The sequence below is a fragment of the Lissotriton vulgaris genome, unplaced genomic scaffold, assembly GCF_964263255.1.
Source record: "Lissotriton vulgaris unplaced genomic scaffold, aLisVul1.2 SCAFFOLD_563, whole genome shotgun sequence".
Classification (NCBI taxonomy): Eukaryota; Metazoa; Chordata; class Amphibia; order Caudata; family Salamandridae; genus Lissotriton; species Lissotriton vulgaris.
The window spans coordinates 219,245-243,104 of NW_028253855.1; the positions used below are offsets into that span (position 1 = coordinate 219,245).

General features: G+C 45.7%; 1 protein-coding gene across 2 annotated transcripts in view; it reads right to left on the reverse strand.

Moving 5' to 3' along the window:
- The window catches only part of LOC147660723 (E3 ubiquitin-protein ligase TRIM39-like), a 148,019-nt gene that overhangs the window by 32,795 nt on the left and 91,364 nt on the right, over window positions 1-23,860 (reverse strand). For both annotated transcript variants that reach the window (XM_086951507.1, XM_086951508.1), the window contains one exon: window positions 23,239-23,288. In XM_086951507.1, coding sequence (XP_086807633.1) covers window positions 23,239-23,288 — 50 coding nt within the window. The remainder of the gene's footprint in view (window positions 1-23,238; window positions 23,289-23,860) is intronic.

Sequence of the window (23,860 nt, forward strand, 5' to 3'; positions counted from 1 at the left end):
TTGAAGAAATTGTGTTAGGTGACCCAAGGTCGAAGAATTTGTGTTAGCTGGAAAACACAGTGATGTATGACATAAGGTCGAAGAAAAGCTGTTAGAAGATAAAGTTTTTCTGTTAAAAAAAAAAGAGGGGAGTATACTTAGTAATTTTTCAATTTTTTTTTATTTTTAGTAAAGATGCCTTCTTATAATAATAATTCGAGATGCTCAATTTGCAAAAGATGTTGCAAATTGTCTTTAATATGTGGAATTATGATAATTTTAGTTTGGTTAATTTTAGCTGTCCTTTTCCCTTTTGGAATTGACAAAGAGATGTATAAAATTAACATGACTAATAAAGTTGTGGTTAATGATAAAGCTGATAAGACTGATAGAATTATTGTACATAAACCAGAGATTCATCAAGATAGATCTGTAGGAGATTTTTCTAGAAATACCTTTTCAAGATTTTTATCTGAATATGTTAACGTGATAAACGCAAAAGATTGCTATGTTTGTGTAAAGTTACCTACTTCTGTGTCCGAAGGTGTTACATATAATATTCTTCCTCTTACTTACGGTATAACATGTAGTGTAATAGCTAGTTTGTTTTATCAAACTGGACGTTTAGAGTACCATTATTCAGACTTTGATGAGATTTTTGAAAACTTAAAAATAGCTAGAATAAAGTGAAATATGCTAAACAGATGAGGGAATTTTTCCTAGTGACTAGTGAACTTACTTATGAGTATGCTTTTAGAAATAATTTAACATGTTAATTGAGAACAGAAGAGAAGTCGTTCTTAAATATGGTGGAAGAGAGAAGGGCAATTTACAAACGAAATGAGATGTTGAAACAGACTAAGTCTAAATTTTGGCAGATGGAGGATGAAAAGCTTAATGGTAGAAATGAAAATGTTGCAATTCACATAGATAAACCTGTTAGTGGAAAATTTTGTATAAGAAGAGATAATACTTTATATGATAATTATTTTGTTGGTGCAAGTCAATGTGAAGACACTTATCGTATTATAGGGGGTTGGGGATTTAAAGGAGGCAAAGATCCAATTTTTCCTGGAATTTATTTTATTTGTGGGGATAAAGCTTATTACAATCTCCCTGACCATTGGTATGGGACTTGTTTTGTAGGTTTAGTTTTTCCCAAAAAAATTCATGTAGATAGAAATGCAAAAGGTTCATTTGAAATTGGCAATCACTTGACTAGATTTAGAAGGGAAAGCTTTTCAGAAATAATGGGAGACATATTTGGTGCAATAATACCTATGGTAGGAATAACCCTGAATGCAAACAAAATCAGAAAAATGTCCACAATTGTTGATAGATTGTCGACAGATACAGCAAGTGGATTTCAATTAGTGAACTCAGAGCTTGTTGCCATGGGAACTATGGTAATGCAGAATCGTCTTGCTCTAGACATTCTGCTAGCAAAAGAGGGTGGAGTTTGTGGGACCTTGCATGTTCAACATTGTTGCACTTACATACCTGATAAGAGTCAGAATATAGAAATGTATATAAAAAATATAACTGAGTTACATACTGAGATGGAACCTTTAGAAGATGAAAGTTTTTCAGAACGTTTGGGTAAAAGATTTTCAACAATTAAACACTGGTTTCAAGAAATTGGTAGTTCAATTATAGGTAAGATAGTTTTTCCTTTAATAGTCATAGCTATAATGACACTTTTGTTAAAAATTAGTTGTATGATTCACAAGAGAAGAAAACACTTAATAGAAAAGGAAAGAATTTACAAACTGAGAAAAGAAAAAGAAATAGAGTTAGAAGAGTTTAGCAGAACTCAATATGAGAAATGCAGAAAAACAGATGAGTCTAAAGTTTAGAAATACTAATATTAAGAAAGTCCAAAACATGTTCAAGGGTTGAAAATTTATAAATTTTGGGTATTATTTGGTGATTTTGAAATCAACAGATGAGGGAGTTGATGGAGAAGATGAAGAACAAAATTGTGTTCAAACTTGTGAAGTTAACCTCTCGTAATTGTAATCAAATTAATTAGCATGTGGTGAAATTACTAATCAACTTAGTTTAAAATTGCAAACATCAGTACACGCGGGATAAACTAATGTGCTTATATGTTGCAAACGCAAAGAAGAAAATAATAAACTAACTTGTCTTGGTGTTAGGTCTCCGTAGTAAAAAAACCCCGACCACGTGGTCCTTTGATCGCTCTCTCCTTACTAATGAGGAGGATATCTCATATCTCAAGTCGGAGACTCTGAAATTCTTTTTATTAAACAATGGTTCTGCCTCAAATATAATTATTTGGGACTCGTTTAAGGCAACTTGGAGAGGGCTGATTGTTGCTAAAATTGCCTTTCGGAGGAAGAATTATAACGAAAAGATTTCTTCCTTTGAATCAGATATGGCTCGTGTTCAACTTGAGATCGACATTAACAGCACAGCTTCAGGGTCTATTTTAGATCCTCTTCACAATCAATTGCTGATTTTGAAAGGAAGCCTGGCTTCGATTTAAAATCTGAGGGTTCAACAGAGATGGGAAGCCAGTAAGTTGGCGCACTTCGAATATAGTGAAGACGCTGGTAAACTACTGGCTTGGAAGACCAAAGTAGATCAGGTCCGGAACAACATCGCATCTATAAAAGTAGGAAACAACAACTTTTCTTCAGATGATGAAATTAGGAGGGCATTTAGGGAATTCCTCCAAGAAATATATCAAGTAGACAAGGTAATCTCGGCTGAGTCTATTAAGAGCTGGTTGAACAATATCACTTTACCCTCTTTTTCTTTTGAACAATCTCAACTTTTGGATAATCCCATCACAGAGGATGAGGTGAGATCTGCCATTAGGAAGGGTAAGAAGGGGAAGGCGTACGGACCTGATGGGCTGCCAGCTGAGTTATATAAAATCTTGGACTCAGAGATCGCTCCCTTCCTCACCAATTTGTTTAATCAAATACTTTTAGAAGGAATGCCCCCTCCGACATCTTGGGATAATGCCTCTATCACCCTTATTTTAAAACCGGGTAAACCTAAGGAGGCTTGTGGGTCGTATAGGCCAATCTCCATTCTGAACGTGGATTATAAAATCTTCACCACAGTTCTATCCTCTAGATTAGCCGATATTGCGCCTTCTGTCCTTCATTCTGATCAAAAGGGGTTCCTGAAGGGCAGACAACTATATGAATTAACCTATGATTTAATTGGTGCCATAGATATCGCAACAACCAACAATCTCCCATTGGCCGCCCTTACGCTGGACGCAACCAAGGCTTTCGACAGGGTTAACTGGGTGTACCTGTTGGAAGCCGTGGCCAAATTTGGTGTTGGGGAAAGGTTCCGTAAGGTGATAGGCCTGTCTTACAGCAATCCCTCTGCATCCCTTCTCGTCAATGGTGACCTCTCGAGCCCTTTTTCCATCACTAGGGGAACCCGACAGGGAAGCCCGCTCTCTCCCTTGCTTTTTGATTTTTGCATTAAGCCTTTTGCACAATATCTAAGGGAGGAGGTCTCCATCAAACCTTTTTATTATCAGGGTTGGATGAGGAAGGTAGCATTATATGCCGACGACGTGCTTATCTTAACATCAGAATTCACTACTGCTCTTCCGGCTATCTGGAAATTGGCTCTCGCGTTTGGACAAGTGTCGGGATATGAAATTAATGCAGCCAAGACTGAAATGCTTGTTTGGAATGATGAGAACTCTGTAACAGAACTCCAAGCAGGCAGTTCAATGCGATACCTAGGCTTGACAATAGTGAAGGACATTAATAAACTTGTCCAAGTTAATTTATCTACAGTTCTTAAAGATTGCCGTAAGCTTCTCCAATCATGGTCACACTTGCCTCTTTCATTACTAGGTAGAGCCAACCTTATCAAAATGTCTATTCTTCCTAAAATTTCCTTTTTATTTAACACCATTCCTTTATACTTTGATCAAACTGCTTTAGCCAAGTTCCAATCTAATATCTCATCCTTTATCTGGAATAATCATCTTCCACGGATCGCTTGGAAAAAACTAAGACGGCGACGTGATAAGGGGGGCTTGGCGGCTCGTGACCTAAAAATCTACGCTTGGGCCTTTCAATTATCCCACTCACAAATGTTGTTGAAGGTACCGTAGTCTCGGGGGTGGGGCCTATGTATGCAGCTATGTTGGATGGGGAAAGAATTAATCATTCTGGTTTTCTTTTTAAGTTTGGTAATCCTAAGTTTAAAAAAAAAATTAAACTGAAGACCCTACAAGGTCTTGCCAGAACCTGGGCTAAAGTCATGAAATCCATAAAATTAAATTACTTTTGTGAAAAAACTCCGCTGTGGGGCTTGCCTGAAACCCTGCCTGGCTTGATGACACTCTAGCAATTCCTTTGAGAGAGGCAGGCCTGGAAGTGTGGGGTGACCTCTTCTATGAGGGGGATTTACTCTCGTGGGAACATCTGCAAGCCAAGGTTGGCCCCAATCTTTCTCGTTTCAAATATATACAGATCCATAGCTGGACTGTCGCCTATAAAACATCTCCCGCCAACAGGAATAAATTTAAACTCGGAGGGCATAGCCCATTTATCTCTGATCTACTAAGCAGTGGTCCAGCTAAAAAAGAAATATCTAAACGGTATAATTTTATTCTGGAGGAGTCGGATGGGGACTTTGTTCTGCTGGAGTCATTATAGGGCTCTGTTCTGACGGACCAGAATTTACAAAATCTTTGGATGACTTCTTTCGATCTTCTGTGGAACATTGTTAAGCCGTCCTGGCTTCGCAGAAATCATATCTTTACCCTGCATAGGGCATACTATTCCCCTCTTAGACTATCTAAATTTGCAGGAGGTCAGTCAGTGTCTTGTGCTAAATGCGGTTTGATTGCTGCATCAGATACACACATGTTTTTTGAATGCCCAATATTAACCACATTTTGGGAGGATATCAGTAATTCGCTCACAGAATCATTGGGGAGACTTGTCACCATAGATTTGCCCCTAATAGTATTTGGTGTCCTAGAAGGCGTACAAAATCCAGCCAGATGTCTAGTCTTTTATGCTATCCTGCTTGCAAGAAGGGAAATCTGCAGGAAATGGAAAGACCCTTCACCTCCTACTTTTAGAGATTGGCAAAACTCAGTCTTGCAGACCTCATGTATAGATCTGGCCAGATCTGGTAATCACAGTAAAAGGGCCTTCTGGTATCTACTTTCTTGGCTTCATTGACTCATCCGGGGTTTTTTTTTTTTCCCCCGGGTCCAATGATTGATCTACTATGGTGCTTCGATATTTTGTACCACAGGAACAGCTGTTATCCGGTTCATGCCCGGCCCCACTTGGCTGCTAAAACTACCCCAAGGTTTGCCGCAGATTGGTAAATCATGGACTCTGTGCCTTCCTGGAATACAGTCGAAAGCTGAGGGATAGTTGGCCCCCATAAGACTTGTGTCCCTTCCAGTTTTTCAGACAAACTGAGACAGCTATTCTCTGTTAATTCCTTTTGGTACTTTGTCTATATGGTGGTTATGAGGACAAAAAAAACCAAAAAAAGAACTTGTCTATTGTCTTTGTCAGTATTAAATGCGGCTGTTTAACTAATGGCATGTGCTTATTATGTGTACTTATGTTATGTCTTTTCTGTGACAAAAGCTCATGGAGTTCGTGCAGTTCCTGAAGGAAGAGTAAATATAATGCTGCCTACTTGTGCTTCTGCTAGGTAACATAATTAACAGGGTTAATTATTAGAAGGGGGCGGGTAACAGAATGGGTCTCAATTCTTTAATTAATTAATGTCTTGTGTTTGTTTAATAATAGTTTCCAAAAAGAGAGGCCTAAAAGATGATTCGAAAATGGCTGACAGAGATGCAGACGTGAAAACTTGTCCAGAGTGGAGCCTTGCATATGCGTAATAGTGAAGATTTGTATTGCACAATCATCCTTAATTGAAAGAACAGTTCTTTGCTTGAATAAAATGTGCTCACGGAGAGAAGGCTCAAGGACAGGAAGAAAGTGTCTGCCAAGATTAGGAAGTAATGTTCTGAACTCGAGAGTAAAGTACCTTTCTAGAGGAAACGGAGAAACGTGGAAATGAATAGACAATAGGGCTTATGTGAAGCCTGGACCTGGTCAAAATTCGGAGGTGACCTAACTGTGGACTGACATGGGTCAGCCAATAAGAAGCCTGGATTTCATTGAAAGAATGTAAAATGTAGAAAGTTTAGATAGAAAGAAAGGTATAAAACTTGACATCATGAGCAGGGCAAAAACTCTTGCTTCCCGATTCCTGTTTGACGTGACGTGATGTTGGACTTTTGGTGCACGTAAGGACAGCAGACTTTAAATGTTATTTTCCTTTTCAGGTGAAGTGAGAAATAGTCAGGGAAATAGTTTTAGGGAATGGAAACTGCTATTCTGCTAATATTTCATGTTTCTGAACTTGCTTAAATAATGTCAGGCTATTGCAGCACCACTCGAACTTGTACCGGGGGAGCCTGCTCCAACGATACAATCTCAAAATAATTAAATCCTCGCTAGCAAATACTAGGGAAGTACTTCAGGCAGCAAAGGACCTGCTACATAACCGCAAAGAGCAGAAAAACAAATTTGCCAGCAAATGAGAACTTTCACCATCAAACTATCAAGCCTATTCTCTTCAATAATGAAATGCAGACCACCCCTTGAAGCAAGGGAAGCAGGATGGATCACCAGTGCACAGCGGCACCAGCTAACAACAGTACAACAATTGATCAATAAGCTCCTCAGACTATTGAGACACAATCCTGGAGATCTAAACCTCAACCTCTCACTGCGGCAACAAAGGTCTATGCTTAAAAAAATAAAATGGGACAACAAGAGATCCAGGGATGATGAATTCTGGGCAAAAATGCGTCACAACTTCAAAACTAAAAACAGTATGCACTTCCGGGCTTGTTAAACTGAGGAGTGACATGGCATATTTCTGAGGAGACCTGGACTCACTTCCTGAAATACCACTAACAATTAAGAAACGCCCGAGAGAGTGCAACAAAAGGCCCAATCTCAACCGGAAGCCAACAGAACAACGACTCTCCGGACACCATCACTAAATGCCATGACAAGCATAAAAAAAAGACATGAGTGAATAAATGTGTAGACATCTTCAAGCTTTTACAATGGGAGACGAGATGTAAGGAAGGGTCAAAAGGTTAAGAGGGGGAATTGACGAAGAGGCTGAGGATTTCGACAAATATAGATATATGGACAGCAGTGTTCACCATCCATGCAAGTATCATATGCTAGAAGGCATCAGAGGCCAGTGTGTGGTTGGTAAAATGTCTAACAAGGCCGGCTAGTGTACGTTTTGGTGGAGTAGCCTGGCTGAGATACAATGCATCATCAAAGAAATCCACCCAGCTCTGTGATGAGATCTTGTGGCTGACCCTCAATCTCTGTCTGTATTTCTCAGGTGTCAGTCCAAACTTGTTGACTAAGATGGCCTTCAGTGTAGTGTGTCTGGTACCCCACCTCCAGTGTTCCTCCTTACTGTGGGCATGTACCTCCACAAACTACCCCCACCAGGACTCCTCTGGCACCTTGTGCACTCTTAGAGCCACTTCATAGGCTGCAAACCATTTGTCTCTGTCATCCCGCAGCACATAACTGGGCACCAAGTCAGTGGGTATGTGGATCCTAGATTCATTAGTGGACACTGCAGATATGCTGCCACCATTACTGCTAGACTCCACCTGTAGTAATCTATGTCCAGCTCTTGGAGGCTCCGCTCCTGGGACATCTTCCTCTCCACAAGAGCCAACCTCCTTTCCTCTCTAGCTTGTTCCTTCTCCAATTTCAGTTTTGCAAGCTTTTGTTCCTGCTCTAAGTTGGCAAGCTCCAGCTTGAGCTTTCTCTCCTCCCTCTTATCTGCCAGCTCCTCTGGGGACAGGTTCTTTGATGAGACGCTGCTCCCTGCTCTAGTAACCACCACTGCTTCCAGCACGTCGTTGGCCCCGACCACCGACAGTCCCAGATCAAGCTCGGCATCTAGGATCAGCTTTTCATTCTCCTCAATCTCTTGCTCCTCCTCTTCTGGGGTCCCAGCACCTGCATCACAGGCTCCTGCCCAGGCCCTCAGCGCCTTTTGCAGCTCCACCCTCCTTGTGAAGCCTTTAGTGGACAGGTCAACCCCCGTACAGTAATGTACTGGTCACGGTGTAGGTCTCCAGCTTAGCCAACTCACACCCCATCAATGCAGGTGCAGATGCTGCTTCTCCACAGAGGCATGGTTTAGCAAAAAATCAAGAAGCCAATTAGGGCGAATTGGAAAAGAGTTCGGGTCAGTCTTTAGTGTGAATTACTACATGGTATTGCACAAACAGAAGTCCTAACCTCTCAACCAATCACCAATGTCAGAAAATGGGTTGCTGGTTGTCAGAGTATGCACCGTGTCCAAGCAGGAACCACAGTCCTAGTCAGGGTTAGTCAGATACACACTAAAAGATAACTTGTGCCCACCCGCTGGTAGCCTCGCACAGAGCAGTCGTGCTCATTTAAAGAGGCAATGTGTAAAGTATTTGTGCAACACAACACACAGTAGCACAATGAAAACACCACAAAAAGATTCCACGCTGGTATAGAAAAATTGATTATGATTTTATACATTAAACAAAACCGAAACAACAAAAATCCAATAAGACGTCCAGATAAGAATTTTAGAAGATTAAATGCAGTTCTAGCACATAGAAGTAAATAGTGCATTAAGGGGTTATGTGGTTTTGCTGGACTGGGACAAATTCAAGAGTGCAGGCCAGCTACAGGACCCACGCAGGGCCCGCTGAGCAAAAGCATATTAGTCCTTGTTGCAAGGACAAGATGCGGGATGCATCGATGTCACTCCTGCAGTTGAAGAGCTGGCTTGATATTTTCCAAACATTGATGGTGATGCGCCGGTTTCCGAAGACAAGCTCCTTTCTGTTAGAAATGGGGGTCTCTAGTTGGCAGAGGTAGGTACCTTTGTCCAAATAGGTACCCTTCTTCCTAGTCAGGTTAAGGGAGTTACACTCATAAAATAACCCCTGCTCACCCGCTTGGTAGCTTGGCACGAACAGTCAGGCTTATTCTAGAGGCTGTGTTTAAAGCATTTGCAAATAACCAACAGTAATACGGTGTAAGCACAACAAAAGGACACTACACCAGCCTAGAAAAATATCCAATATTTTTATATACTCAAGACAAGACCAAAAACGATAACAATCCACAATACAGTACTTAGAACTCTTCAGTTATCAAAATAACCTTGAAAAACAGTTCCTTGAAGTCGATAGCTCCCTCTGGGGCTATCACGGCTAAACAGTACCTTTCGAAATGCAGGGCGTTGGCGACCTCTCGTTGAGCTTCCAAAAACATGGCGTCAGCAGGCGTCGGTTCCAGAGGTCAGTGCAGGAGTCGTTGGGCCCTCGAAGTCACACGCATTGCAGATCGAACTCCTCGCGGGTGAAGTCAAGTCAAGTCAAGTCAAGTCAAGTCAAGTCAAAACATTTATATAGCGCACTACATACCCAGAGGGTTTCAAGGCGCTTAGGAAGGGGAGGAGGATTATTTGTCAAATATCCACGTTTTAAGCTGCTTTCTGAACGCTAGGTGATTCTGGGTGAGGCGAAGGTAAGCGGGGAGTGAGTTCCATGTTTTGGCAGCCAGGTATGAGAAGGATCTGCCTCCCATGGTGGTCTTGTTGATGCGAGGTACAGTGGCGAAGGCTTGGCTGGAAGAGCGAAGTTGGCGGGAGGGGGTGTAGAAGGACAGTCGAGAGTTGAGGCAATCTGGTCCGATGTCGTAGAGTGATTTGTGTGCGTGGGTAAGCAGTCGGAAAGTAATCCTCTTATTGACGGGTAGCCAGTGGAGGTCTTTAAGGTGACCAGAGATGTGTTCGTTGCGTGGGATGTCTAATATGAGCCTGGCTGAGGCGTTTTGGATTCGTTGTAGTTTCTTCTGGAGTTTAGCGGTGGTGCCTGCGTAGAGGGTGTTTCCGTAGTCCAGTCGGCTCGTGACTAGAGCGTGGGTGACTGTTTTCCTTGTTTCGGAGGGGATCCAGCGAAATGTTTTTCTGAGCATGCGAAGAATGTTAAAGCAGGAAGAGGATACGGCGCTGACTTGTCTGTTCATTGAGAGTGAAGAATCCAGGATGACGCCAAGGTTCCGTGCGTGGTCTGTCGGGATGGGTGCATTTCCGAGGGCTTCCGGCCACCAGGAGTCGTCCCATGCAGAGGGGGATTTACCTAAGATGAGGACTTCTGTTTTGTCTGAGTTCAGTTTCAGACGGCTTTGTTTCATCCATTCGGCGACTTCTTTCATTCCTTCGTGTAGGTTAGTTTTGGCGGTGCTGGGGTCCTTGGTGAGAGATAGGATCAGTTGAGTGTCATCCGCGTAAGAGATGATGTTGAGGTTGTGTTGGCGGGCTATGGCCGCGAGGGGGCTCATGTATACGTTGAAGAGGGTGGGACTGAGTGAGGATCCTTGTGGTACGCCGCAGATGATTTCAGAGGCCTCGGACTTGAATGGTGGGAGGCGGACTCTCTGGGTTCTTCCGGTGAGGAACGAGGTGATCCATTCCAGTGCCTTTCCTTGGATTCCGATGTTTCTGAGGCGTTGTAATAGGGTGCTGTGGCAGACTGTGTCGAAGGCTGCAGAGAGGTCGAGGAGGATGAGGGCGACTGTGTCTCCATTGTCCAGTAGAGTTCGAATGTCGTCTGTTGCTGCGATGAGGGCGGTCTCAGTGCTGTGTTTGGCTCGGAAGCCAGATTGTGAGGGGTCGAGTTATTTGTTGGCTTCGAGGAAGGCGGCGAGCTGGTTGTTGACAGCTTTCTCGATGACTTTGGCCGGGAATGGAAGAAGCGAGATGGGGCGGTAGTTTTTGAGTTCGGTGGGGTCTGCTGTTGGTTTTTTCAGAAGGGCGGTGAGTTCAGCGTGTTTCCAGTCTTCTGGGAAGGTAGCGGAGTTGAAGGAGCAGTTGATGACGTCTCGGAGGTGCGGAGCTATGATGGAGTCTGCTTTGTTGAAGATGTGGTGAGGGCATGGGTCTGTGGGGGATCCAGAGTGGATGGAATTCATCAGGCGGATGGTGTCCTCAGTGGAGATTGGGTTCCAGGCGTTAAGGGTATTAACGGGGGGAAGATGGTCAGCTGATGGTAGGGTGGGTTGGCTTCCGGGTTGGTTGTCAAAGCTGTTGTGGATGTCAGCAATCTTGTTGTGGAAAAAAGAGGCTAGGGAATCGCAGAGGGTTTGAGAGGGGGTGATGTCGTTGGAGTTGGCCGAGGGGTTGGAAAATTCCTTGACGATGTTGAAAAGTTCCTTGCTGTTGTGGGCGTTGTTGTCAAGTCGATCTTTGAATGCTGTTTTCTTGGCTTTTCGGATCAGTTGGTGGTGGTTGCTGCGGTGCGAAGTGCAGCGGTGTGGCGTGCGATGCCCTCAGGTCGCAGTGCAAGCAGCGGCTCGGTGGCAGCATCAGATGGCATCTTCGGTGAGACCAGGGACACAGTGCAAAGTGATGCGGTGCATCTCGCGATGCTGCCAGTTCACGGTGCAGGCAGCGTCGTCGACGTTGCTGAAGCACTGTCGTCGGCTGACAAACGGGAGTCGATGCCACCGACGTCTGTAGGCCAAGGCTGCGGTGCGGGATGAAGGCGGTGCGTCGTGTAGCTTTACGAGCTGTGCCCTCGAACCACGGTGCAAGCAGATGCGTCGATTTCGGTGTGGAGCGGCGGTGTCGGGGATTCCAAGGGGGGGGGGGGGCGTAAAGCTAGGCAGTACGGCGTGCGGTGCCCACAGGTCACGGTGCGAGCAGCGGCTTGGTGGCGGCATCAGCAGGCGACGTCTGTGAGACCAGGGTTGCGGTGCGGCATTGCGGTGGTGCTCTCTGCGGTGCCTTCAGGACACGGAGTCGGCAGCGGCGTCTTAGACGGTGTCGGGTTGCTTTTTCTTCTGTTGCTGCACAAAACACACAGTCGCCGGTGCTGAGGGCAGAAGAACTTGAAGTCTTTCCTGTTCCTGAGACTTCTTGAACAGGGCAGAAGCTCTACCTCAAGCCCTTGGAGAAACTGACAAAGATAGATTGCAGAAAGTTCAGTTCACTGCACAAGTCAGAAGCAGCCACAGCCGGCCAACACAGCAAAGCACCAGCAAAGTGGTCATTCCTCCTCACAGCTTCTCCAGCTCTTCTTTTTGGCAGTTTTCTTGGTCCAAAGGAGTTCTAAAGTTCTGGGGTCTGGGCCCCAATATTTACACCGCCAAATCCTTTGTTCTCTGATGGCAGAGAGTGTCTGTACCCAGCCCAAATAGTTATGTCCTCTCTGGTGCAGCTTCCTGGAAGGAGGTGGAGACAACATTGTCCAAGTCAGCCAGGACCTATTCAGGTGCTAGTGACAACTCCTCCCACTAGTCTGAATACAGCCCAGGTCTATTCAGCCCCACCCTGTCTCATTCAGGAAAGACAGGACACACATCAACCCCCCCGGTGGCCATCTGAGAGAATGCACCTCCCCAACTCCTGTCACTCCAAAGCCAGACAGTCAATACACATCCTAGCAGAGGCACACAGGATAGCTATGCAAGAACATACCTACTTTCTAAAAGTGGTATTTTCAAACACAGAATGTAGAAATCACCTTTACTAAATGATGCATATTTAGATTCTGAGTTCATGCATACTAAACTTTATTTTCCTTTCTGGTCCCAATGTGAAGGTATATTTATAAGATGTTATGAATTAACTCCCATGCTTTCCTATGACCAGATAGCCGTGAAAAACTAAACTGGCTGTAGTTCACTATCAGGTCATGCCACACACACACCAGAGCATGTCCTACCTTTCACATACATTGCACCCTGCCCACATGGGTACCTTGGGCCTCCCTGAGGGGTGACTGACAGGTAAGAAAAGGTATGATTAGGGCCTAGCAAGTGGGTACACTTGCCAAGTCGACATGGCAGTTGTCTTTTCAGGGCTACTCATGTGGGTGGCACAATTAGTGCTGCAAGCCCACTAGTAGCATTTGATTTACAGGCCTTGGCACACTCACTGCACTTTACTAGGGACTGACAAGTAATTCAAATATGCCAATCATGAAAACACCAATCCACAACACAATTTACACAGAGAGCATATGCACTTTAGCAGTGATCAGCAGTGGTAAAGTGCCCAGAGTCCTAAAACCAACAACAGCAGGTCACGAAAAAATAGGAGGAAGAAGCAAAAAGTTTGGGGATAACCCTGCAAAAAGGGCCATTTCCAACACAACCCCCTTCCAGCCTAAACCCAGGGTAGACCACTCCATACCTCGATGGGGTTCCCTGCCTGGGGCGATAGAACATGGAAACTGGCCCGCAACAGCAGGGGTCCATTCCCGTTCTACGCCTCCCTGAACCCAGTTGGAATATTCTATCCATACTCTCAGGGCCCGCTAAGCTGACCCATGGGGAACCTATCTCCGCGCCTGTGGACCCCATGGGTGCAGCGCCTAAAATTACTTTGCTCACAGATGTGTCCCAACAGGTAGCTAGTACCCGCGTGGCCAACACAGTATTGTGACCTAGTCCACCCCCGGGGTGAGAATCCTGTCCCCCTCCTAGGGGACAGGAGTCTCTAGGGGAGAGAAGCAGACGTAAGCACGCGCTTGTGTGAGTTGTACCCTTGTGGTTGTCCGTGTCTGAAAACTGTTTTTAAAATCCAATTTGTTTCCTGCACTTTGTTTTTAAAGCAAGCTGATTGAATAGCTGCATCACTGCTCTTACCTGCGCCGCACGCCTCCCCCCGACCCCGGTCCACTGCAGCTGAGGCTGATTGAGTGGAGGGCGGACCGGGCTGAGCGAGACACACCCTCTGAGACGCCTCAGAAACAATACATAAGGCCATTAGCTTTCCCAGGCGCGAGAGAAGCAGACGTAAGTCCGCGCTTGTGTGAGTTGTACCCTTGTGGTTGTCCGTGTCTGAAAACTGTTTTTAAAATCCAATTTGTTTCCTGCACTTTGTTTTTGAAGCAAGCTGATTGAATAGCTGCATCACTGCTCTTACCTGCGCCGCACGCCTCCCCTCCGACCCCGGTCCACCGCAGCTGAGGCTGATTGAGTGGAGGACGGACCGGGCTGAGCGAGACACACCCCCTGACACGCCTCAGAAACAATACATAAGGCCATTAGCTTTCCCAGGCACGAGAGAAGCAGACGTAAGTCCGCGCTTGTGTGAGTTGTACCCTTGTGGTTGTCCGTGTCTGAAAACTGTTTTTAAAATCCAATTTGTTTCCTGCACTTTGTTTTTAAAGCAAGCTGATTGAATAGCTGCATCACTGCTCTTACCTGCGCCGCACGCCTCCCCCCGACCCCGGTCCACTGCAGCTGAGGCTGATCGAGTGGAGGGCGGACCGGGCTGGGCGAGACACACCCCCTGACACGCCTCAGAAACAATACATAAGGCCATTAGCTTTCCCTGGCGCGAGAGAAGCAGACGTAAGTCCGCACTTGTGCGAGTTGTACCCTTGTGGTTGTCTGTGTCTGAAAACTGTTTTTAAAATCCAATTTGTTTCCTGCACTTTGTTTTTAAAGAAAGCTGATTGAATAGCTGCATCACTGCTCTTACCTGCGCCGCACGCCTCCCCTCCGACCCCGGTCCACCGCAGCTGAGGCTGATTGAGTGGAGGACGGACCGGGCTGAGCGAGACACACCCCCTGACACGCCTCAGAAACAATACATAAGGCCATTAGCTTTCCCAGGCGCGAGAGAAGCAGACGTAAGTCCGCGCTTGTGTGAGTCGTACCCTTGTGGTTGTCCGTGCCTGAAAACTGTTTTTAAAATCCAATTTGTTTCCTGCACTTTGTTTTTAAAGCAAGCTGATTGAATAGCTGCATCACTGCTCTTACCTGCGCCGCACGCCTCCCCCCGACCCCGGTCCACTGCAGCTGAGGCTGATCGAGTGGAGGGCGGACTGGGCTGGGCGAGACACACCCCCTGACACGCCTCAGAAACAATACATAAGGCCATTAGCTTTCCCTGGCGCGAAAGAAGCAGACGTAAGTCCGCGCTTGTGTGAGTTGTACCCTTGTGGTTGTCCGTGTCTGAAAACTGTTTTTAAAATCCAATTTGTTTCTTGCACTTTGTTTTTAAAGCAAGCTGATTGAATAGCTGCATCACTGCTCTTACCTGCGCCGCACGCCTCCCCTCCGACCCCGGTCCACCGCAGCTGAGGCTGATTGAGTGGAGGGCGGACCGGGCTGAGCGAGACACACCCCCTGACACCGCCTCTCAGTATATATTATGAGCACAGCAAGACCGTGCAGCGGACGCGCGCAGCGGGCGCGCCGGCTGTGCCCCGAAGGCGCGCCAAATGCAAGCCAGTCTGCGCCCGTCCGCGCCGGGACCGGACCAAGGGCCACAACCCCTGTCAAAATTAACCTCCAAAGAGGGAGGACAATCTACTCCGCTGACGAGCTACTCCTACTAAGACCCAAACCCTGCTGTAGCCCGTTCTCCCCGCTATCAGAAATTAAAGACTGCGCAAATTGTCAGCTCAAGTTTGAGTTTACATGCTGCAGAAGCATGACCCTACGCACTCAGTCTACTATACCTGAAATAAAATCCTTTAGAGCTGGACTCATTAATGCTCGATCACTAGTTAAACACAACTCCGAAACAGCAGACCCCATTGAGGATAAAAGGCTGGATGTAATTTTTATTACCGAGACCTGGGCCGACGAAGCCTCGGATACAGACTTGTTATTAGCAATCCCGGAAGGATATACAATAACTAGAGCAGACAGGAAAAAGAAACGGGGGGGCTTGGCAATCATTGCCAGAAATGAACTACAGATGAAGGGTTGCGACTTAGTTAGTACACCTGATTGCAAAACACTGACCTTTCACATCAAACTAACACAAAACTATACCTTCAATGGCCTACTGATCTATAGACCACCTAAAGCCAAAACCAACTTGACGGCTACACTAAACTCTTTCTTAGAATCCAGCGTGTAACACCCTGACTTCACCATTCTGGGGGATTTTAATGTCCATCTGGAAAATAAAGACGACACAGGGACAGCAGCGCTGATCGACACACTGAATAATATGGCCCTAGAACAACTTGAACACAAGGACACGCACAAAGCAGGGCACACCCTAGATGGTATTTTTACATCTAATAAAGACATTAAAGTAATGGACTGTCTCCCCGTCCCATGGTCAGACCATAAAGTTATAATTTTCTCAATAACTCTGGATCATACAGAGGGAATAGTGCCTCCCCAGCAACATAACAAACCTACTTCATATCCAGAGTGGTCAAGGTTAGACACTCTTAAACTACAAGAACCCCTTGCATCACATGCACCCACTTTGGACCTGGAAAGTAATAAGGCCACTGACCAAATCTCAAAATGGATAACAGCAGCCATAAATATAGCTGTACCACTGAAAAAAGCGCATTCAGGAAAAAACAACCTTCCCAACCCTGGTTTTCCGAAAATCTAAGGACCCAGAAGCGAATATGCAGAAAACTTGAAAGGATATGGAGAATAAGCTACGACCCGGAGAGTAAAATCGAATATAAAACCTCCCTGAATATCTATAAAAAAATTATCTTCACAGCAAAAAGTCAGTACTTCATTCTAAAAATATAGAGGAGGCAAAAAAACTCTAGTCGAGAACTATTTTCCACGGTAAAAAAACTATCCAAAATAAAAGCGAACACGAATATGCCAGCCAGTACGGAGTTCTGCAACACCCTGGGTCAGTTTTTATTGACAAAGTGACCCGGGTCTATGAATCCTTTAATGCAACCAACCCACAGATCCCCACCCCAGATAAAAGGGACCAAACTGAGATTTCGGACCCCAGAAGAACATCTAGACCATCTTTTAAATTCTGCCTCCCTGAGAAGGAACAGGTTCACCAGATAATCATGACAACGAAATCGGGGGCATATTCAGACCCATGCCCACCGAAAATTTTCCACCTCTTCCCAGAGCTGCTCAGTGAGCAAATGGTTGAGCTTATGGGCCACAAAATAATTTCAGGTTCCTATCCCGCCCTCTGGAAACTAACATCGGTCTTACCCTTGTTAAAAAAAAACAACCTAGACCGAGAAGAACCTGGAAACTACAGGCCAATAGCTAGGATCCCCTTTGGTGTCAAGGTAGTTGAGAAACTTTTGAATAAACAGCTTGCCCAATTTATTGCTGAGGCAGACATCCTTGACCCTTCCCATTACGGTTTCCGTGAGGGACACAGTACTGAGACAGCCTTGCTGATGGCGGTGGAAGAGCTCAGGAGCGTGTTGGACGCCGGGGGGAAGGCCTCCTTGATCTTATTAGACCTCTTGGCGGCCTTCGACAAGGTGAACCACGACACGCTCCTGGACCGACTAGCATCAGCAGGAGTACATCAGGATGCACGAAAATTGCTGGCATCATTTCTGGACAGTTGAATCTTCACAGTGGAACTAGGAGAGATAAAATCTAAATCCTTCAACTCACCCTGTGGGGTTCGGCAGGGGTCATCATTGAGCCCAACGCTTTTTAACTGATATGTAGCACCACTAGCTGGAATCATCAGGGCTTCGGGATTCCTGCCCGTGTCATACGTGGATGACACACAAATTGTTGTGTCAATCAAAAATGATAGCTCAGATACCGCAGACAAATTCAAAAACTGCATGAAACAGGTCAGCCAGTGGATGGAGCAAAACTGCTTAAAACTGAACGGGGACAAAAGCGAGGTTATGTTATTAGGAACAAATGCAGGAATTTGGTCACTAGACTGGTGGCCTGCGGATTTGGGCAACTGTCCGTCACCTGTGACCAAAGTTAAAAATCTAGGCAGTTTGTTAGATAACAGACTCACTTTTGATGCCCAAATTAGTATCCACTATGTGGTTTATTTGAAAAATGATCAGGAAATTAGTGCCATACATCCCTCTGGATTCCCGTAAAACTATGGTGACCACCTTAGCCTTGTCAAGACTTGATTACGGAAACGCATTATACGCTGGTATGCAGGCCCAACAACTGACCAAACTACAACGCCTGCAGAACTCAGCAGCACGACTAATCCTAAATATCCCGAGAACAGAGCACATATTGCACCATCTGGATACTTTACATTGGCTCCCATTGGCAAAACAAATAAGGTTTAAATCACTATGCTTAACATATAAGGCACTCCAGGGCTCCGGACCTCTGTTCCTCAAAACTCACCTTAAGCCATACATTCCCACTAGAGAACTACGATCTAGCCAGGCAAATCTAATACAAGTTCCTAGGTTCAAACAGGCTAGATGGGGGGGCAGAAGCTTTCTACTGCATGCTGCTAAAGACTGGAATCGACTCCCCCTCGCTATCAAGAACAGCGCCTCTCTAATGTCATTTAGGAAATCAGTAAAAACATGGCTGTTTAACCCCCGATAAACCAGCTCTCACTATGTCACTAGGATACCACGTCCTCTTCTGCAGCGCCAAGACGCCCAAGGGCATACGCGCGCTTTACAAAACATCAAACCAAATCAAATCAAATCAAACTCTGTCCACCAGGACAGCAAGCCACAGTGATCACTGGCAGCTGTCAGTGATGAGAGTCAGATCTTATGCCTTTCAGGCCTCTTTAACCTCTTTGGCATCAGAGAGTGGGGGGCCAAGTCAGGTATGACATCCTAACACTGGTCCACCAGTCAAGGGTCTGTACCCTGCGGCTGGACAGGAGACTGAGTGGGCTCTCCCACACCCGGTCCTCCTCCCTGGGGCTCGGCATCCCCCCCGCCGGGAGCAGTCCCCCTCGACTCTAGAATTGTCAAGGCACCTGTGGCAGGTGTTTTGCACAATTCTCCCACCAGTTAAGGTGTGCTATCCTGCAACTGGTACACCAGCCCAGGGTCTGTACCCTGAGGCTGAACAAGGGACTGGGGTGGGCTCTCCCACACCCGGTCCTCTTCCCTGGGGCTCCGTACCCTCCCACCTGGAGAGGAACCCCCAGAAAACAAACTGGTAGTGGTACTGTTGGCAGTCGCCCCTTCCTCCAGATCAGAGGGGACACCCTGAATCTGGTCCTCCAACCCAGGGTATTAGGCTGGACCTGTGCCTGGCAACCCAGGACTTCCGGGGGAGTACACCGACCCCCTCCAAGGGAAACACACTCCCACTCCTCATGAGTTGTGCGAGTTTGCCTGGCGCAGTTTTCCAGCCTCCTGTCCACCTGAGAAAGTATGAAGACACCCCAGGCCTGAAGTGGTCTCACAAGGGTCATTCCTGGGGTGCTCTGACCTCATAGCTGGTAACCCCTGACCCACTGGTTCTTCCACTGGGAACCGCATCCTCCTCTCACCCTTTTCTCTGTACTCATGCACCCTCCCAACTGGAGCGGTGCTGCCAGACACCAGAACCGGTGGGATGCTCGTTACAGCAGTCCCCCCCAGTTCCCCAGACACTAGGGGATCGCCCTCAATGGGTGGCCTTCCAGTACAGCCTGGGATCCTCATCTGGTGTTCCCTCATGGAACAACCCAGGCTCTGGGACTGGGTTTCGGGAACCTTGGGCCGCAGCCCATTCCCACTCCTTCTCCGCAGAGACTGGACGTGAGTCCCTACACCCTTCCCACGATACCGGGACCTATCTGGGCTAACACAAACCTTTCCCACCACCCACGATTGGGAAATACCTAAGCCACTTCCTTCAGGATCACCCCCAGATGCTTCTCCAGACCCTCTGGAATCCACCAAAAGGTCTGCCTCCAGTGAAAGCTCCCTGGGGTCAGAGAACTCCCACTCCACCGGGTGTTATCGTAGCTCTGGAAAACAGGGACTTAAAATAGGCTTTCCAACTATTGAATCACACAGCCCCACACAGGTGTTAACTAAAACACCCTTCACCCAACCATCCAGTGCCTCAGAAAAGCACCCCACATCATTCTCACAAGACTGGTGGGACAGTGTCAGACTGTTGCTGTTCCTCAACCCATACTCTTCTGGCCGGTCTCCATACTCATTTACTAGGGCTTCTATCATGAGGGAACCCCTCTCACTGCACCTCGCATCAAGAGTTAGTAGACTGTCACTCCCACTACCAGGAAAATGATCCCCTGTCCCAGGTCCCCAATCCACCTCAGGGACACTGCGCACAACTGGAGTAACCTCACAATCCTGAACCACCTGGTGTATGTCAACTCCCTCCTTGTACCTCACCCTCTGTACTGGACACTAAATTTTTGCTGCCGCCATCTGAGCTGGGCCTAGCCCTACTGGCTTCCCAGTTCAGCTCTCTCATTTTAAACTCATGGTCTAACCTCATCCTTTTCTCCTCCATGGCTAACTTATGCTTCTCCAGTTCCACAGCATCCTTCCTTGCTTCCCACCTGTCCTCCAGCTCCTCTGGGGACAAGCACTACAGCCTGGTTTAGAGGGTGCCCCCCTCCCAAAAGCACATCCACCCTTGGAATCGGCTCATCTGCCTCCATTCCAAGATCCCCAGAAAGCTCACTAGCATGTCTGGTTGCTACCCAGGTCCTCAGCGCCTTTCGTAGCTCCTCTTTTCTGGTGAGGCCCCTAATTTGGATGTTGGGGTTTTGCAGATCACCATCAATTCCTTCATATTGTAGGTTTCTAACCTCTCCTCCTCAAAGGCCACTTCCAAGGATGCAGCAGATGATGCAATTGATTCACGTTCAAGACCGATGGGATGGCAAAATAGACAAAAAAAACAGTATGTGTTACGCAATGGTCTGCGATATGGTAGTAGTGCACACCAATCAGTGTAAGTCTAGTGCAAACGCAAGTCCTATCCTCACGGCTGACAACCAATGTTAGAAATTGTGGTCTCTAGTTGGCAGAGGTAGATACCTTTGTCCAAATAAGGACCCTTCTTCCTAGTCAGGATAAGGGGGGTTACACTCCTAAAATAACCCCTGCTCACCCCCTTGGTAGCTTGGCATGAGCAGTCAAGATTAATCTAGAGTGTGTAAAGCATTTGCACATAACCAACAGTAATACAATGTAAGCACTACAAAAGAACACCACACCAGTTTAGGAAAATATCTAATATTTGTATATACTCAAGACAAGACCAAAAATGGTAAAAAAATCCACAATACAGTACTTAGAAATCTTCAGTTATCAAAATAACCTTTGTAAAACAGTTCCTTGAAGTCGATAGCTACCTCTGGGGCTATCACGGCATCGTGAAAAAAACAATTCAAATAGTTCTAGCTGACCGCAGCATCGCAGGCCAGCTACGGTGTTGGGAAAACTGTACCTTTCGAAATGCAGGGCATCGGCGACTTCTCGTTGAGCTTCCAAAAGCACGGCGTCAGCAGTCATCGGTTCCGGAGATCGTGCAGGAGTCGTTGGGCCCTCGAAGTCACACGTGTTGCAGATCGAACTCTTTGCGGTTGAAGTCAGGTGCGCTGGCTTCGGCAGGCGTCGCAGCAGAAGATGCGTCGATTTTGCTAGAGCAAGTACCTGGAGTCACTTCCAATGTACCAGGTACAGGAGCAGGGTTAAACACTTTGATGTCCCTGATTCTTTGAAGAATAGGAGGCTAGTCAGCTAGCCCTTAGAGACACTCTGGGACAGTCTGAGAGAGCAGGCAGGCCGCAGAGAGCACAGCAGGGCAGCAGTTTTCAAGAGATGCAGTCTAGCAAGCAAAAATCCTCAGCACAGCAGTCCTTCTTCTTGTCCAGTGGTTTCAGTGCCAGGAGTGTACTACCTGGTCGGGTCAGAGACCCAGTGCTTATACCCAGTTGTGCCTTTGAAGAGGAGGTGACTTCAAAGAAGAGCCTTTTAAGGCAATAGAAGGTCTTTCTTCTCAGCCCTTGCTTCAGACTATCGGTAGTGGGTGATCAGCCCTTTGTTAGGCGACAGGACACTGCCCATTCTCGTGTAACTGTCAGCACCTCCCTCCCATCCTGACCAGGATGAGCAATCAGGATGAAGATGGGCACTGAGAGGCACCTATACTCCTTTTGTGTGTAGCTGTTTAGAGGGAATGCACAAAGTGAAGTTGTCACCCACCCACGTGTATTGGAGATAGGCTGTAGGCATACAGAGCTGTAATGACAGAGAAATGTCCACATTCTAAAAGTGGTATTTCTAAAACAGTCATTTTAAATCTGACTTTACCAGTAAAGAGAATCTATAATTTCCATTCCAAAGATATAAAACATGATATGACTACTCCATCTCAATCAGGAATTATAGTTTAAAAGTGTAATAACGAAATCCCAATTTTAACCTGTGAGAGGAGTAGGCCTCACAGTAGTGAAAAATGAATTTGGGTGTTTGTCCCTACCAGGACATGTCCTACCTTTTACTTACACAGCACCCTGCCCTATGGGTTACTACGGCCCACCCATAAGGTATAACAGGAGGTCAACAGAGAGCTGTCAGGACTTTGTAAGACGCAGGGGTAGCAGTATTGAGGCATGTAGCCATTGTTTATGAGAACTCACAGTAATTTTGCCATGATAATGTCCATTCACCTTTGGTGAGAAATACACTTTATTTAGAGAAGGTGACAGAGTTGCCGAGAAGGTGGTGGATGGGGAGGTCAGACAACTAATAGGTTGTGGGGGGAGAAGTTACATTTCAGAGTTCCTTCTGGTGACGGACTGAAGGGCGATAAGGATGAGGCTGCACTGCATTTTAGCTATGTTTGCGATAAAGAAATACCATGTACATACATACATATATACATATTAGTAGGTGTGACAATCAAAACTAAGGTGTTCCCAGCTTACTCCTGATTAAAGTGGTTTTCTGACAAAAATCAGGTGTCTGTGATGATTCCTTCCGAAAAAAACAATTTCTGAGTCAATTTTCTCTTTCATATGGAACATCTCAGAATACTGCAGTAATTGTGTAGCCTGAAATTACCGATTTCCACAGTATCAGTATTTCCAAGAGCAAAATTACCGCTGTAGAATTTCTTAAGATCCAAGGAGGGAAGCAAGAATCAAACGGGAACCAGGTCAGTAGATCTATCAACTGTGGAGATGTTCAATGTTTAAAAAAACACTATATTTCAAAGGTATGCAATCCCAAAATGTATTTTAAAACTTCTGGAAAAGTTAGAAGTAGAGATACAAACTAAGCAATCGGACTCTGATTTTTAGAACTAGTGCGTACTGTCATTACACAAATACCTTTTAAGTTATTTTACCTCTGCTGACTTGAGTTGACCTGATTTTCTTGGGTTGTGTGTATAGTTAGATGTTTTGCTCTATTGGCATGTGTGCACACTTCATAAAACAGTATCAAACATGCATTATAAACCCAATTGTATTTACCTTTATAAATCTTCACCATCTCTGGGCCCTGATGCTTCACATTATTACACCTGAAACAGTACAAAAATCATGTTGGTGTTACAGTTTCAAGTTTACAAGTTTATTAATTTTGCATAATTACTGAAAACCATTGCAACATTTGTTTAAGAAATATACAGTAGAGTTATTATTATACAATAATAAAATCCATAAAACACAATCTAAAAATTGCTGTACATTAAAAAAAGTTCAGTGCAGTCGCTATTCCTTGCTGATGCTGGACATGCGCGTCATAAAGTGCCTTATAGAGCATATTGTTCAAGTTGTTAGTACCTGCTCAAGAATTGTTCAAGAAAAGTGCTAGCGCTCTGTCCTTTGAGGAAAGCCGCTCCCGGATTGTGAGTCAGTTGCACCACAAGAGCTTGTTACTTGTGTGGCCGTGATTGGGCTATTCAAATTTTAGATATTTTTTGTTCGGCCAACATAAGATATTTGGATAAGATAATGTTGGTGTTACAGAACAAACACTGTTTACAGGATAGCATAGTGAACACCGCATACAGCCTTTTATTAGAATAAAATCCTGTAATCACAGGCGCTCCGGAGGACCAGTGCACAGCGCCTGGAACTATTAACATACAGC